The sequence below is a fragment of the Hippopotamus amphibius genome, chromosome 12 (genome assembly GCF_030028045.1).
Source record: "Hippopotamus amphibius kiboko isolate mHipAmp2 chromosome 12, mHipAmp2.hap2, whole genome shotgun sequence".
Lineage (NCBI taxonomy): Eukaryota > Metazoa > Chordata > Mammalia > Artiodactyla > Hippopotamidae > Hippopotamus > Hippopotamus amphibius.
Genome location: NC_080197.1, coordinates 94034611 through 94051983, shown reverse-complemented (window position 1 = coordinate 94051983; position 17373 = coordinate 94034611). Strand labels below are relative to the sequence as shown.

At 44.4% G+C, this 17373-nt stretch overlaps 1 protein-coding gene across 5 annotated transcripts in view; it reads right to left on the bottom strand.

Annotated features, from left to right (window-relative positions):
- Positions 1 to 255: 255 nt before the first annotated feature.
- Positions 256 to 17373, bottom strand: part of PRICKLE1 (prickle planar cell polarity protein 1) — a 100635-nt gene continuing 83517 nt past the window's right edge. For all 5 annotated transcript variants that reach the window (XM_057702471.1, XM_057702472.1, XM_057702475.1 and 2 more), the window contains 7 exons: positions 11778 to 11963; positions 9886 to 9999; positions 9082 to 9219; positions 8321 to 8524; positions 6479 to 6665; positions 4703 to 5566; positions 256 to 2526 (listed from right to left, as the gene is read on the bottom strand). In XM_057702471.1, coding sequence (XP_057558454.1) covers positions 1664 to 2526; positions 4703 to 5566; positions 6479 to 6665; positions 8321 to 8524; positions 9082 to 9219; positions 9886 to 9999; positions 11778 to 11912 — 2505 coding nt within the window. In that variant the 5' untranslated portion in view covers positions 11913 to 11963 and the 3' untranslated portion in view covers positions 256 to 1663. The remainder of the gene's footprint in view (positions 2527 to 4702; positions 5567 to 6478; positions 6666 to 8320; positions 8525 to 9081; positions 9220 to 9885; positions 10000 to 11777; positions 11964 to 17373) is intronic.

Genomic DNA, 17373 nt, shown 5'->3' with positions numbered 1-17373 from the left:
GTCGACCACTGGTTTCCCACTGGACGCAGGTCTGCCCTCCCAAGGTCTACCAGCTTCTCTCCACGCCAGTAAAGACAGACAGCTTTGCTTCTGTGACTCAACTCTGTTTTGCACTGACTGCTAGGGCAAGTGGACGTGCAGGAGTCAAATGCTGGTCTGTTAATGGCAGGAGAGCGGCGAGGTAAATCAAAGGAGCAAATCGGATCCAGCGCTCTGGATGTGTCTGCAGAGATCTGTGCTCACAAAGGTCGTTTGTTATTTATTAAGCATTTATTAAATACCTTCCTGAAGTTCTGAGATACCACTAGGACACTGAGTTAGGATTGGACACATGTGCAAGAACGGCCCTTATCAAATCCAACATAATTCTCCCTTGAAGCAGAACCCCATACTGACTGGAAATAACCAGTGGCACAGCAGCCTCTAATTTAAAGATTTTAAAAGAAAAACATAACCAGAAGGCCCGGTTTTCAAAACTGCTGTCAAAGGCCAACAAATTAGCTGGAAAGGAGGGCTGAAAAGGAATAAATCTACAAAGTACTCAGCCACAGAAAGCAGACCCTTGTAGTTTTTTGGTCTCTTTGCATGAGATAATCACTACCTTGATGACAATGGGAAAGGCACCCCTGCCGTCCCCAAGGGGGAAAAGATTCACCCAAACAGCTTTCACTTGTTTTTACCATATATTCCAGGGCTATGTGTAGGGTTTTTTTTGTTTGTTTTTACATTTATACAGTTTACATTGCTTGACCCATAAATAACACTTGTAAGATTAACAGGGCCACCATTTTAAAGAGTATTTACATAGCCCCACCATGCATACAGAGCCTTTTTAATATTGAAAAATCAAAAAAAAAAAACAACTTTCCATCACTAGGCAGTATAAATTTGACCATCTAAACTTAATAAACCCTGACTAAAATACAAGCAATCATCTCATCCATAAATGCTGTTTCTGGTTCCCTAGCAAACCTAGCACTGCAGTGTAACAAACATCTTACATTTCAGGGATATAAAAATATCAGTTTTAAAATCTGAACTGTACAGTATGTACATTAATATTTGCACCATTAAATTAGGAATACACTTAAGTCTATGAAATACTACATTATAAATAGCAATGTTCTTTTCGATCTGCAGCTGGAGCTAATACGATATAATGTTTACCTGGCTAATGAGGGTTGGAAGGGGACGACGTGGCCTCGCACGATGGGACGCACAGTGTTGGCTGGGTCACATGACTATGTGCATGCCGCACAACACGACAGACTGTCAGGACCTGGCCCAACCTGACGCAGATGAACGACAAACACTATTGCTTTACAAAGGTGGCTCAAGTTCTCCATTGTCTGAAATCAACACCCCATCCAATCACCTCTCAACAGCTTCTTGAGGATCTCTTGAGGGTTGGAGACCAAAGCAGCTGTATCAAACTGTGATGCACCCGACAGGCACAAGAGGTCACGTCCACCTGGCACCATCCAAGGAGGGTAAATGGAGAAATCACACCTTCCAAAGGTTAATCTGACACTGTAAACAGCAGTCAGGGTCTCATTTACATGGGCAAAGCACTTGAATCTATTTTAGCAACTTTCCTATGGAAGAAAAAAGATATGATTTAAGATAGTTAATGGCTAAGTTTACAATCTCCACAGCTACTAGGTTAAGAAATAATACAGTTTTTGCCCTTGTGTCCCTTTTTCTTCTTGGATTTAGTTGTCCTCTGACCAAACTGAGGAGTGGGGAGTGCAGAAGTTGGACTAGAAAGGTCGTCTGTATAGTAGGCATATCTCTGTGGCCGGGGCTGAGGAATTGGTTGTCCAAGAAAATATCCTTCTTCTTCTGAGTCGGAGGAGGAGGAGGTGGAGGAGGAGCACCAGGAGTCGTCGTCCTCCCCGTAGAGTCCCAGAAATCGACGCCCTCCTGGGTTCTGCAGGGCGTAGTCGGAAGTGGCGTGGGGGTACGGCCCGTAGAGGTCAGCGTTCTGGATGTAGGCCTGCATCTCCCGGGCACTCTTACTCTGGATAAACTTCTCGTAGTTATCGGGGGTGTAAAGCCGCAGCCTGTCCTTGGGAGAGTATTTTCTTTCTGTAACAAGATTCAGGGCATTGTCCGAGCGGGACTTCCTACTTCTCCTGCGGCGGTGGTGGTGAGACCTGGGTCCCCTCTCTTCAAAATGGTATACCCGTCTCCGAGTTCTCTCGCTCATTGGTGGCTGCCGGATCTCGATGTTCTCGTAGCTTCCGTTGTCAATGACATCATCCGAAAACTTGACCTGCTGTGGCCTGGACTGAGACCTGGACCTTCGAAGCACTGGCAGATGGACTGGCTTCTCCTCAGGCAGGAGTTTTTCTGGGCACAGCTCTGAACTAAGACTCTTCAAGGACTCTGTGCTCCTGTGCAGCCTGGAAGAGTTCAAGGTCCCCATGTTGCTCATCTTCTCACAATCTTCCGCCTCTAGTTCCTCAAAGTTTTGCAGAGAATATAACGATGGCCTTGGCTTGCTTTCTCCATCCACTGAAGCCCCTACAAGAAAAGCCCAGACAAGATACGATTCTCAGTCCTCCTAATACTCTGGCAGTTATTACCGACAAGCTGCTGGAAGGAAGGAAGCATTTCAAAGTGAAGTCTCCCTGATCTCAACAGCTGATTAACAATCACTAGGCAAAACCAACATACGTATATACTTAATTGAGAAGAGGTGTGAATTTTGTTCCTGAAACAAGAGGCCCCATGTCACTATGAGCCCAGCCATCTTGGAGCCAAACATGAGCTACGGCCCACACAGGATGAGCAGCCAAACCGTAAACGCTCCTCACAGAAGGCCTGTCGTTGGCTTATGAACACAACACGCAGAAGCCTCTGCCTCTCAACCCAGGGAAACCAGGTTTCTTCATCTGAACATCTCTCAAAGCAATCCTTCCCTTTGCTCCCACACGGCCACCATCACGGTCCTCTTCTTACAGCCAGACTAGTCTGATCCTACACCCGGACTGGTGGTCGCACAGCCCAAGCCTACTTGTGGATAGAGTTTCACTGGGACACAGCTATACCTATTTGCTTCTGTGCCATCTGTGGTTTTCTCCACAATGACAGAGTTGAGTAGTTGCAACAAAGGCTGTGAGGCCCCAAAAGTACTATCTAGCCTTTTACAGAAGTATGCCAACCCCCTGACCTAGGCCTTCATCCAGTCTTCTGTCGCTTCAACCTAAGAAACTAATACGCCGCTTCCAGATGAATCTCATTTTAAACTTTTGCTCAAAACCGATACTGCACTCCTTGTCATAACAGGGCTCAGGTACGTTAAATCACATAACCCAGATGGCTGTAAGGAACAGCAGGGAGTGGCGTGAACTGTTGTCAACTAGAGGCCAGAAAGCTTCCTACTTTCTGAAGAAAGCCTTCATTGTCAAGAAATGTCAGCACTAACATGATGTATACCAAATGTCTATTTTTGATATTAAATGTTAAAACACCTATCATAGGGCCTAGTAAATAGGAAGTGCTTAATACTTAGTCTTACCCACCATTCCTAAAGTCCCCTTTATCGTAGGCCTGAACACTAACAAGCCCGACCAAAGCCAGAGAGTAGCTGTCTTATCCCTCCTTGCCCGTACCTGCCACGGGGTCCCTCCCGGCATCAGGCAGCTGCTCAAGCCTTTCTTGCCTATGTTACAATGTAACGTAACCTTGCCATTTGTTTGACTATAAAACTAGCCAAGTAACAGCAATATTTCTGTATCGAAAAACTTACTGCAAATGTAAGATTCAGGAGGGCTGGGTTCTAGGTTCAATCTTGTCTTTAAACACCTATGTAAAGCTGGGCTAAATTTTAGCCTCTTGGTTTTTCACTCACGCCATATAGCTTGTGGTATCTTAGTTCCCTGACCAGGGATTGAACCTGGGCCATGGCAGTGAAAGCACTAGGTCCCAACCACTGGACTACCAGGGAATTCCCTAGCCTCTTGGAAATTCAAGTTTCCTCATTTGTAAAATGCAAGAATATCCACTCTATCAGGTCATTAAGAATAAAATGTAGATAACTCACATGAATGTGTTTTGAACACATTAAAGTGAAATATTTCATAATGCAGATTAAAAAAACAGCTATTTTTGAGCTATTGCTGCATGGTAATTCAGGAAAATACAAAAAAATGTTCTGTGCTTACAGAGTACGCATACTGATTTTAATATCTTGACATTGATACAGCATGATCCAAAGAGTCCAGTATCTTTCAGATACAGATGCAGACTCTATAATCCCAGTAAATTCATTTCTCCTCTTCAAAGCAGGGATAATAAAGACCTATCCCTGGGACTTCCCTGGTGGTCCAGTGGGAAAGAATCCATCCTGCAGTACAGGGGATGCGGGTTCGATCCCTGGTCGGGGAACTAAGATCCCACATGCCTCGGGGCTACTGAGCCCACGCGCCCTGAAGCCTGCGCGCACAGCAACTAAGACCCGACCAGCCAAAATTAAAAAAAAAAAAAAAAAAGCTATCCCCAAAGACTGCATTGAAAATATATTCTATATGTACGCACACACGTATGCATGTGCCTGTTCTGCTATGGTGTTTGGCATTTAACTGAAACTCCTTCCTTTCCTTGGTCTGCAGTTGTAACAAATACAGCCCCTACTGGTGCCGAACTGTAATTTCTGTGGCTCCTTTTTCAAATATCCCATAACCCCTAGATCACGTACCTGTGATATTAGACAAAGCCAAAGAATCCATAGAATCGCGAACACTCTGCTCTGGTTTCAAGTCTGACAGACACTCCAGGGAGTCTTCATACCACTGTGCCTGATCGTGGCTGTATCCCGAAGCCCCGTGGTCCAGATCCAGCTCCTGCAGCCTCCGACTGCTCGCAGGGCCCGGGTGGCTGCCGTACGCAGAGTCGCCCAGCCCATCTTGCGACTGTGCCCAATACATATCAGACTGGTACTTTTTACTCACGAGGCTCTGGCTATTTTGCTTTAACTCGGTCTTATTTTTAACCAAGTTATCAGATATCCAGTGCTCACTGGCTCGAACGTCCAGCTCGCTGGGCTGCTGCTGAAAGAGGCTTTTCTCACCAAACTTGAGGAGCAGCTGGGTCATGTAATCTTCATGCTCAGCCCATTCTTCAGGGTCCTCCGGGGTCTCGTGCTCTGCTCTGCCTTTCCAAAACTCTTCACTGACAAAACTTGCTCCTTGCCTGGAAAGACTCAGATCATCCAGCTTCCGAGAAAGGGTGTCATCCGCATTGCCTGAAAGGCCAGGAAACTTGTAGTTGAGAGCAGGGGACAGGAGGAGAGACTGTCGACACTGATCTGCTGACCGGCTGCTCTTGCCCATCCGGACGCTTCTCCTGGAGTCTCTCGATCGAGCCGACTGGAATGCAGAGTCCGAAGAATCTGAGGCATGGACATCTTCACCGAGGCTGCATGTCTTCGAGCAATAGATCTGACCTTGTTTGGGAAGGAAGGGGCATCCCAACAGAGAGGTTTTGCACTGGGCACAGGAAAAGCAGGCCTCTGTAGCGTGCCAGTGCTGCCCGTCGTAGGTCATCTGCGCATGGTCCACACCTGTTTCAAAAACGGATAAAGTAACAGGTTATAGTTCCATCTTGAAACAAAGGAAGAAGAGACAGAAAAGACAGGCTGTGGGCATGAGGGAATTCTCGGGGGTGGTGGGACTGCTCCAGACCTTGATAGGCTATGAGTTACACAGGTGCAGTGAATTCTCAGTTTTTGTAGATTTCATGTTTACAACTTTGCCAACATGCTAAATATTCTGCAGTTCAAAAATCAATACTCGCAGAGCTTTCAAGGTCATGTGCGGATATGTGCAAGGTGGCAAAAAATTTAAGTGATGCGTGTGGCCCAGCTGAGGTCAAAGAGCACTGCACTCAGACCTGTGGCTGACTTAGGGCCATTTTTTCACATTTTTTGTGCTTTCTGTTGGTGACTTTGCTGTTTAAAATGGCCCAATCATAGTGCTAAAGTTCTGTCTGGTGTTCCTAAGCGCAAGGAGGCTGTGCTGTGCCTTAGAGAGGCATTCCATGTGTTACATAAGCTTTGTTCAGGCAGGAGTTACAGCTGTGAGTTCAGTATTAACGAATCAACAACATATATTAAATAAGGTGTCTTAAACCAAAACACACACAAAACAGGATTATATATTGATTGCTGGATGACAGTGTTGCGACCAGAGGCTCACAGGAACCTGACCCACTGTGTCCCTAGGAGCAGTGGCTCAGTACTGGGTAATTCAGTGCTCTCGGTGACTTTACAGAACATGACTACCAGCAGTAGTGAGAACCCAGTATACACCCATTTATCAAAACTCATCAAACTGAAACACTGAAAACCTATACATTTCACAGTATGTAAACTATGCCTCAATTCAAAAAAGGAAAGAAAGAAAAAAGAGTGTGGGTAATCAGAGACAGACTGGCGGGTAAGTGACAGAGCCAAGAGGCTGGGCCAAGGACGCACCGATATGCTCCCCGCAGGTCTCACAGTACTCAGCATACAGGGACTCGAAGCAGCCGCAACAGAACGGACGGCCGTCCTTCATGATGTACCTCTGTCCCCCCAGGACCGTCTCGCACTCGAGGCAGCAGAAGTGCTTCATGTGCCAATGGCGACCCTCAGCTTCTGTGCACTCATCAGCAAAAATTATCTTTAAAGAGAAATTTGAGACCATAGGGTGAAAGAAAATCATTGCGAACGATTTCAAAGGTCAAGTAACTGCGTGTTTTCTGGACAACTGATAGGCCCTAGATCTTAAAGTTGCTTAGACAGCGAACTTTGTTTCTTATAGCCTCAAGCTTAAATCTAAACCTGATTTAGCTATATAATACAAGAACAGGAACTGAAAACGTTGAAAAAGAGAAACTAAGTGCATGCTTATACTTTAAAAAACAAAATTCTACACTGGAGGTAATTCACTTGGTCAAATTTTTGTTCCCCTATCACACTTTTGTTGGCATAATCTGGCAAAGAATACATTAACACTGAAATAATTTAGTGGTCTGTGCATCTTTTAATACAGAAAACTCATTGAAGTGGCTGTGGAGTCAACACTGTTATAGCTACCTGGATGTTGGATCACATGACCACCACTTGTGTAGATGAAGCTTTGTCCTGAGGGGGCCCATCTCCAGATTAAGGGCTTTAAATTTTTTAATACTTTTTGGTTTCAAAAAATTTTCAGATAGACCATCACTGAAAAAGCTTAAACGTCCAAAACTAAAAACTGAAAGTTTACTGTCACTGATTGACGTAGACTAGGGAGATTATAGTGAATACATGCAATGAAATTTCCTGGATGGCGTCTTGGAATAAAAAAAAGACATTACTAGAAAAACTGGGGAAATCTAAATAAAATCTATGGTTTAGTTAATGGCCTTACACCGATGTTGATTTCTTAGTTTTGATGCATATACCATGGTTAAAGAAGATGTTGACAATAGAGGAAGCTGGGAGAAGGGTACACAGGGACTCTTGTGTAATATCTTTGCAACTCTTCCATAAATCTAAAATTACTTAAAAATAAAAAGCCAGGCTTCCCAGGTGGCACAGTGGTTAATAATCCACCTGCCAATGCAGGGGACATGGGTTCAATCCCTGGTCCGGGAAGATCCCACATGCCGTCAAGCAAACTAACCCCATGCGCCACAACTACTGAGCCTGCGTTCCAGAGCCCACAAGCCACAACTACTGAAGCCTGTGTGCCTAGAGCCTGTGCTCCTCAACAAAAGAAGCTACCATAATGAGAAGCCTGTGCACTGCAACAAAGAGTAGCCCCCGCTCTCCACAACTAGAGAAAGCCTGCACGCAGCAACAAAGACCCAATGCAGCAAATAAAATAATAAAATATATACATAAATAAATAAATTAAAAAAAAATTAAAATAAAAAAATAAAAAGCCTAAGGAAAAAAAAATTTCCTTTCACACCACCAGCCCTTCCCAGAGGTAACCACCATCAACTCAGTGTATGTCCTTACATACCGTTTCTGAGTGTTTACAAATATGTATGCAATCTTGTTCTTCCCCCTTTAACAACAGCAAGATCAAGTGCTACCTACTCTTCTTGCAACTTGCTTTTTTCTCACAGTCCATCAAGGACATCCTACTTATCAGTACACATAACACCTGCTGCCTTCTCTTTATCAGCTGCATATTATTCCATTGTACCCACGTGCAGGGTTATCTTAAAAATGTACACACACCCCGCAAGCACAGGAGATTTCTGTTTTGCTTCGGTGTGAACAATGGAATACTGGCTTACGAGGAACTTATTTTTTCCAGGGTTAAGGGATGAATCTTTTTACCTCGTCACATGCTGAACACCGGGGCTTGAGCAGCTCGGCATGGTGCCGGCCGCAGTGAATTTTTCCATCCTGATAAAAATAGATGAGGTCGACCAGCAGCTCGGTGCACGTGAAGCAGACAAAACAGGATGGGTGCCAGCATACTCCGGGGCCGGCTCGAGAGGCAAACACTGCAATTTCACCTCCGTTTATCTTCAACCCACACTAAAGACAAAAGAATTTAGATGTAAAATGATCCTTTTTTAATGACTGGATTCTCAGCCTTTTCCACTTTACACTCAGTCCCAAATGTGCCAGGAAAACTTTAATTTTTGCCCCCTCCTGCTGGTGATTAAACAGCTCTGTACTGTGGGATGATCTGTGATTCTCCCCTGGAACAAACACGCCTCAGTTCACCACCACACGGGACTGCTCCTGAGAACATTCACAGTGGTTTTCCAAGGCGGCCTCCTGTGGATATATTCCTACTCTGAGAACAGCCAGTAAGGCCCCGAATGTCTTCATTACACCCCCACATTTTCTGAACGCGAGGTGCACCCCAGCACCGCCCTCCACGCCAGGACCCCACCAAAGGCAGGATGTCACTCAATGTTTACGTAAGGGGAGGCTGCCTCCCCCATCATACACAGCAGTGTAGCCAGTTATCAACATGAATCCCCACTTAGTAAGAAGCTACATTGCTTTTCTTTCTCTTAGTGTTTGGAGGCTTTTAGGACCTATGCTGATCCACGCACATCACTACTCATCCTAGAACAGGCTACCTGCTCGCACACAGCGTGCATTACGGCTCTGGACAGAAGTTTAATCGTTCCTCTTCCGAGTGCTTCTTTCTTCCTCTGAGCACTGAACACTTGCAACTCTTTTTTTTCCTCTTCACTCAAAGTCTGGCAGTATCGCACCTTCACAGAAGGAAACAGAAGTACCACTCTGAAGCAAACAGCCTCTGTCACCAATTCTTTATGTCCAGAATCGAGGTTCAGGAAATAAAACAGCAAACTTAGCTGGCCTGCCCCCATGAATTCCCAGTTTAAAAACGACCCCATACCTTTAAAATGATACGAAATCTTGCAGCCTCTCTAGCAAAAGGGAAATGCAATTTGAAGGAAGAGTCCTTTTTTTTTTTTTTTAAAGACGAAAAGTTTAATTTAAACTCTTATCAGCAGAGACAGTAAAAAAAACCTAAGACATTAATCTTTCCACGAAAGGTTGAAACTTGTTCACTGCCACCTTCGTCCTGCTTTCTCCAGGCACTCAAGTCCACTGCAGGCCTGAGACACCATAACGCGCTGACTCTGGGTAAAGGGGTCGGGAAATTGTAGGAATTTGTGGGCTCCTGATAACTGGTGGGTGGCTGCAAACAACTATAAAAACCAACATGTGTTAAGTTTATTGCACTGACACCCTTTTCTCTCTTAAAAGAATGGAAAGCTGTATTCTCCGGCCCAGGGTTCACTGAAGAAAGGCAAAAGAGCCCTAGCCAGGGAGGAGCTGGGGTTTATGGGAGGCACTGCAACGCTGAGGGTGGATTTTTTTTTTCCTAATTAGCCTCCTTCCTGTTATTTTACCTCATTATCATGTGGTGGTAACTGGTACAAAAGCTGTTTAATGCGGTGTTTCTCTCCAGGGCTGTTAACATAAGGAACCTTGTCCTCCGGTAAGCAAGCGAAATAGAGCTGGACCTGAGGGGAGAGGGAGAAGAGCACGTCAGCACGCAGCAAGCAAACGTTTCAGCTCATCCCACCTTGAAGCTACCCTGCCCTTTAGGGACTGGCTCTGGTATGGAATGACAGGAGTTGGCTGCTCAGAGCTAATGAGGTGGGCAGCTGAGCCAACTTAGCAGCGCTGCAAACCCTCAGACAGCTAGCATCCAGCTGCCAAACTGCTCTTCAGGAATGCAATTTGTAGGGGCAATGAGGGGCATCATAAATTATGCACCATAAAATATGCACATTTAATGCTCCCATTCCTGAGTGATCTCCCCAGGGTCAGCCGAGAGAGAGTCCTGAATGAATACACGGGGAATGACCACACAGGCTGTGTGACCTGCCCACAGTCCAGCCACCACACAGACACAGTGGATTTGCTCTGAATTTTTGCACGTTGCAGAGACAAAAGCTGTTTTGTTAAACTCTGTGAACTCTTACCAGGTTCTCTCAAGCTGCAGCTTTCTTTGCTTCCATGGGTGCTGTTTTCTAAATACCTGGAGTCAATTTCCCCAAGGAAACTGGAGGGGAGCTATCTTAACCTGTACTTAGTTCATCTGTGAAAGAACTCAATTTTTGTTTGAGGTTTTTTTTTTCTTCTTCTTTCTGTTGTATCTAAAGGAACATCCCTCCCTTAATGAGTACTGCAAAGGACACTGCAGTGCTGAAGAAGGAAGAAAATGATTCAAGGCAAAAAAAAAAAAAAATGGAGATTAGGGAACTGGGGGCCTGTCTGCTTCAATATCTTAGTGTCTCGCAAAACCTACACACCCTAAGCTGCATGAATGGTTCTCTCTTAATAAGCAGTTTACTGAAACACTGCTTTCCTACGTGGAGCACCAGCTCTCCACCCTCCCCCACTGGGTCAGCCGCAGGAGCTTGTACGGCTGTAAACACTTACTGAATACCAGCTCCCTGTATGCCAGGTACTGTCCTAGGCCTCGGATGAATCAGACACTCCTCTTCTCAAAGGAGCTCCCTCCAAGCAGGAAACACAGCCATAACCCAGAAGCAACCGTATGCCCAATGGGCTCCTTTAATTTCAAACTATCTTGGCCCTTCCGTCTATCACCAGCAATTTTTAGTAAGTTCCTCACTACAAGGATATTGGGAAGATAAAAACAGGTACAGAGAATGTTCTCATCTTCCTTAAAATAAGAATACAACAAAGCACAAGATGAGCTCTTTCATTTTTTTTACACTTTAGTTTTTTTTCCAATTGTCACTGTGTGGTGACAGAATCTTTCCCGTGCAAGGCTATCAAAGGTCAAATCTTACGCAGTAACACTTCAGATGGTCTCTTACAGCTCTGCATCTCCTCTCTTCCAAAGCAAAGGCACTGCTGAGAACTGGCAATAGAAACTCTCCTCTTTCCTTTTATTACCTTTTTGTTGTTACTGGAGTTTTTTTAAAAGGTTAAAATCCTCCTACTCTTTCCAGAGAGACACCCAGGTCAGAAATCCATGGAACAAATGCATAGGCAGTACTCTGCATTTCGCTTGGTAGGGCAAAAATACCATCCTTATAGGGCTTCTGGATCCAAGAGTACAAAAGGGATTGGAAACTTCCATTGAGAAACTAAGTGTGACCTTGAAAAGTAAACATTTAAAACCATCCAAAGAAGAGTTAGGTCCAAGGATGTAGCATGTCACTGTGGCAGTGATAGTGGATCATTTAAAAAAAGCAAAAACAAAAAAAACTTGAAGACCTTAACTCACACTGAAAAATAGAAAAGCAGACAAATTGGTTCCTACCTGCTCCGGTCTGAGGCCTGGGGGGACCCAGGCGTACTCCTCCAGCGCACAGCCCGAGTCGTCATCCGACGTGGAGCTCCGCTGGCAGCCAAAGGCAAGTTTGCTCATTTTGGGCTCCATCTCCAAAGGCATCATAACAAAGTCAAACAGCCGGCTTCTCAGTCACAGGGCATCAGACAATGGTGACTGCGGACCATGTAAGACAAAGCCAAGAGATGAGCCTGAAAACACTACTCTTGCCCTCTGAGAGCTTTTACGGAATACCCACTTAGCAGGGCCCAGAGAAAGGGACCAAATCGCGAGTGTTGCCACCCCCATTCCCGTGGAACCTAGAATCTAGGGCTGCACAATTCGGAAAGAGGCTCTTTACCAGCTCGGTGTTTCAGAAAATGCCACCCAAACTAGTTTATTTCCAGATGGCTTTAAAAGGTGCTTCTCTGCACGCTGTTCATTAGAAAGGTTCTTAAGAAAACTGCTTTGCTGACTAACTGCCCACAAATGAAATCCCTGCGAAGCCACGGGAGTTGTAGAAAGAAGTTGGATTTGCGCCTCCCGCCCTGCCCACTACTAGGTGCCGGGAAAGGATGGCTCCAGTCACCCCGTTCAGTCCCCTGCATTCCTAATCAACCTTCCCAGCCCCCAGCAGAGCACGGCTGCCTGCACAGAGTGGGTCGGCTGGGCCACACTGCTTAGGGTTTAGGTTTCCAATAAAGTCTGAGAGCCACTGAACTTTGTTTACTCATGCAGTAGAAACAGCACAGTGAAATCCTTACACAGCACGTGAAATCCACAAGCCTTTACTATCCATTGGCTAAAGCCAGACGTTCATTAATGAGTTCCTTCATAGGAAAGTAATTGAATCCAAGCACTAGGTTAAAATAAAATCCAGCGTGGTGACAATTAGTGTTGAGCTGTGTTCCTAGAAGGTTTTCACCAAAAAGCTCTGTAGTCCCTACTGTGTGTGACATGCTTCTGGCCTGCTGTGGAGCACAGTGAGGCGTAAGCCCGGCTCTGAAAGTCTCCTTAGATGAAGGCCTATGAAGGTGTCAAGACAACAGTCCCTGACTTACAGCCCGGGAACTCTGTTATCACCCTGTATATGCTCCTTCCAAGTTTCTTCCGATTCTTAAAAATCATCCCCCATCCCCAGGCACTGAGAAGAGAAAAAGATACAAGACTTTCAGGATCAGATGTAACATTTTATACCTGCCCCTTTCCCTCCACCAAAAAAAGAATGAAATTTACAGATAATTAGCCCAACCCAATTTTAAAGAAAACAAGGCTCAGGGAAGTTAAGAGACTGGCCCAAAGTCACACAGATAAAAGCCAGAGTCTAGTCACACTGCGTGCCTGACACATCAGATTTCCAAAAATTCTCCTGTCTCAAAAAATTTTCTCATTTGCTTCCACAAATAGGAAAGACAGTGGAACCTACACATTGTCAGCCTGACAGTCATTTGTCAGTGACTCTCTCAATGCAACGCTAAATACTACAGGTGTCAGAACACGTTACCTGTTAAGGCCTATGAGTATGAAAACATTATTTCTCTCTGATAAATCAAAGGACACTAAAATATTAAAATTGTCACAGTTCACAAGTGGGAGGCCAAACATCCAATGGCTACAGTCTTTACGAGGGAGGAGCAATGCCACACAGTAGATATTATTCCAACTAATAAATTTAACTTTCTTTCACCCCAAGAAGTGAAGATGACCTCACTTCCTGCCCCACCACTGGGAGGGGCTGACCTTTTACACAAGACATAATTTGACACAGGTGCACTTCATTGTGTCTGAGGAAAGGCTTTCTGAACATAGGCACATTCCTCCTACTCCTCAATAAAAAAGGATGTGTTACTGAAAGTCAGAACATTTCTTGGATCTAGTCTTCCTCTTTTGTTTTGAAAAAACCACTCCCTCATACTGAAGGAAGAGAGCTAGAGATTAAGAATTTAATTCGTGACTCAAACACCGCCACCAGGAGAATGGGTGCGTTCAATGCATTTGAACCTGAATCATGAAATATGCACGTCTACCCTTTGCCAAATCTGGCTGAGGAGGGAGATGTGAAGGTACCTGCTCTGCACAGGCTTATTAAGAGCATAAATATTAACTAGAATCTAAAAATTAAATGTCACTATATTTTAAAACGAGAAAACACCACAAATTAAGACAAACTGTGAGTTTTCCATGCTGGAACAAAGATGCAGATTGCCAAAGAGCTGAATTACTTTTACAGCTATATTCGTTGATTAGCCTCCTGTGGAAACTGCACAGTAAATGACTATCCTAATCAAGGTAGATCACTTAGCACTCAAGGCCATGGTCTCCGTCCTCCCAATCACCTGGATGTGTGCTGGTTGCATCTCCAACCTGCAGCTCCCACAACCACCCCAGCCTCACCTCACACTGCACTGCGAACTGTCACTCATCACTCATCAGCGAAATGATGAACTTGGTGATGAACTTAAGGAACAGAGTGACGCAAGCACGGCTTTCAGTGTCTTTTGTTGGCCCTCTGACAGCTAACTCGCTCCACTGTGCCTGGCCTGGCGTGATCAGTGCATCACACCAAGCAACCCCATGAGTATGTTGCTTAAAATCGAGGAGGAAACTGAGCCTCAGTGATATGCCATGGGTCAGCTGTCCAAGTGCAGTGGCCTTAGAGCCAGGCTCAGCTGTGACCTTAAACCCCTGCAGCCCTGCACTGCCTCCTGGGTGGAACCTTTTCTTCAGTGAAGTAGTCACACTGCTGCACTGCAGCCACACACAATGACACAACCGGATGGGGGCCAGTCCACTTCACCCAGAGATGGAATTTTAAGGAGAACATACAGTCAAAAAGGATTATAAAAATTCAATGGCCTCATGAGCTGTTGCTTCGGGGTTCTTACTTTGGAGAAAGCCTCTCATTTTCCATTATATCAGAGAATTACTTAAAATGACAGAACATTACATTTACTAACAAGTTCTAAGAGCTGGCCAAAAAATAAACATTATAAAAACGTAAGTTACATAGCGTGACCACCACTGACCAGGCAGTGGTAGAGATGCTACATTACCACTAGGTACCTTTTCTCTGCCTGATAACATAAAAACTTGAAGCTGGATTTTTCTTTTAAAAATTACCTGTGCTTGCCAGCGACCCTGAAAATATATTGTTAAGAAGATCACTCTCAGAGTACATCACATGAAAGCAGCTGACTGCTGATCATGGTTCCTGCACATGTAAGAATATGTAAGATAATAAGAATGACAGAAATGTGATCTCACAAATATCCCCAATGTAGACATTTACATTACTATATGGTATTTGCTTTGTAGCACAAGAGAGAGCAGCCTGGCCATTAGTTATACTCTCTGGGTGGTGATGCTGGGTCTTCCCAGTGACATCTACACGTGATTGTGTTTGCTTTGACAAAATACCATCTTTTAGGCCAAACATGAAACCATGGCTGAATTAGATCTAATCGGAAAATTCCATTCATTCTATTTCCAGGTGTTGTCTCCAAAGGTTGATCCTGTGAAACAGGATCAACAGATCAGGTTTGCAAATAAGCTGGATAACTGAAATAGAACTATCCCATTTGGGAGTTTGATAGAGTAAAACATTTTCTCAAGATTTTCTTTTTTCTTTTGGCAGAACCACACTTATATAGACAGAGTGGCCCTGTCCTGTGCCTTGTCCTTTATTTATTTTGTATGTTATTTACCACTTTTATAAATTTTTATTTTGATGTAATTTCAAACTTCAGAGCAGTGGTAAGAAGAGGAAGGACTCCCCCCAGACAGCCTTTTACCCAGACTCTTCAGCTGTTCACATTCTGCTTCATCCCTCTCCTTCTCCAAACACACACACGCTTTGGGGGAAACCATTTGAAAGTATTTCTTACATTCTCTTACCTAACCACAATTACATTAAACATGGCATCTTAAAAAAAAAAAAGTTTATTAAAAAAAAATAAAACTATGTGCGAGGCACCATGTCAGATGCTGGAGATAAACAGAATAAAAAGCGAAAATAGCTCCACCTGTCAGTATTCTGTGCTTATTCTGAGGCCAGTTTACTGTCCTGGTCTTGAAATGCTGCAATAAACAGAATAACCTCAAATCACAAGTGAGTGAGAATCATGCGTTAACCATTCTGTGCTCGGCGTGTTAAGGAAATGAACCGGGAGGGGCCCCGTCTCTCCAATGTCTTTATGATTCTGGATGTAAATAAGCCTTATAAGGCAGGGAAATTGAGTCTGACCATGAAGGAAATGTGTAGAGCAAGCAACATCTTTAAAGCTAAAAACACCGTCAAAGCGGCCCGAGGTTCAGTGAGGAGAGGTGAGACGCTTTTTCCTAGAAAGACTGAGGATTCTGGTGGGGGTGCTCCACACAGGCTGTGCACCAAAGTTGAAGAGTTCCGTTTCCCACCTCCCCCTTTGTCCTTTCTTTCCCTTCGTCCTTCATAATTGTTAAACAGCTACTTCTCACCACTTAAAAAGACTCAGAGACAAACAGCTCGCAGATGTATGACTTCTCAATCATCATATACCTGTCAGGAGAACACCTGACCCAAGGGACAGGCGCAGTGCTGAGAGAACGCAACCTATTGCCCTGGGCACTCAGGAAGCTTGGCCCTGAAGTCCTCAGACCTTTGACAAGTCCCCAAACACTGTGGGGCCTGGTTCTTTAAAACAGCAACTATTTTCCTTCCAAAGATGACCTAAGGATGTGAAAGTTTTAAGAGAATAATTATATGAATAGAAAGAAAGTCACCATTGATGTGTGCCAATTGGCACTGTTACTTTTACTCTAACTACACGCATCCTGAAGCTGACCAGTGGCATTCAGAATAAGAACATTTCAGTAACAAAGGCCGAATGTTGACAGGGGAGTTTCATCTTCTTTTTGCGTTCAGGACACTCTAGCCTCCTGAAGGGCAAACAGTATTGACAAACTCTCGGCTACAACTGGCCCTCGGAGTGAGCTTCTAACCAGTCCCTACACAAAATCTCCAACACAGACACAAACACCCCCCACTATGTAATGGTCTATGGAGCATGGCAGAGTCTCTCCAGGTGTCTAAGGCAGTGCAAAACTTGGGAGCACCCAGTATATGACTGGCTGTGAGGTGACACTTGTTCCCCAAATTCATTCACTGAAGGAGGGAATGCCTTGTGAAATTTACGTTTCAGGTTCATTTACTCCACTCATTCATTCATTCTTATATTTAAAGACCAATACTGAGTCGGTCTGGAAAACATAAAAAAACAAGGCAACTGACATTTATTCCATTAAAAGCTAGAACTTAAAAAAAGAAGAAAAAAAAAAAGGTACCCACTGTGATAAGAGTGTTTCCAAATTCCAATTTGGAATTTCCTTGCTTTCTTTAATGGTAGTGTGTGTGTAAATTATATGTGATTTAGCCTTTGGCTGATCATTTGTTTTCATTTTGAGCAGAAAATGAACAATATAAAGAACACTGGCTTCAGGATTCAAGCAGAAAGAGTTCTAAGTCAGCCAGCCTGTTGGGAGGGACCTGGGGATCCAGGTCCTCAACTGGAATATGAGGAGGTGAGGCCTCACAACACAGAGCTGATGTCCA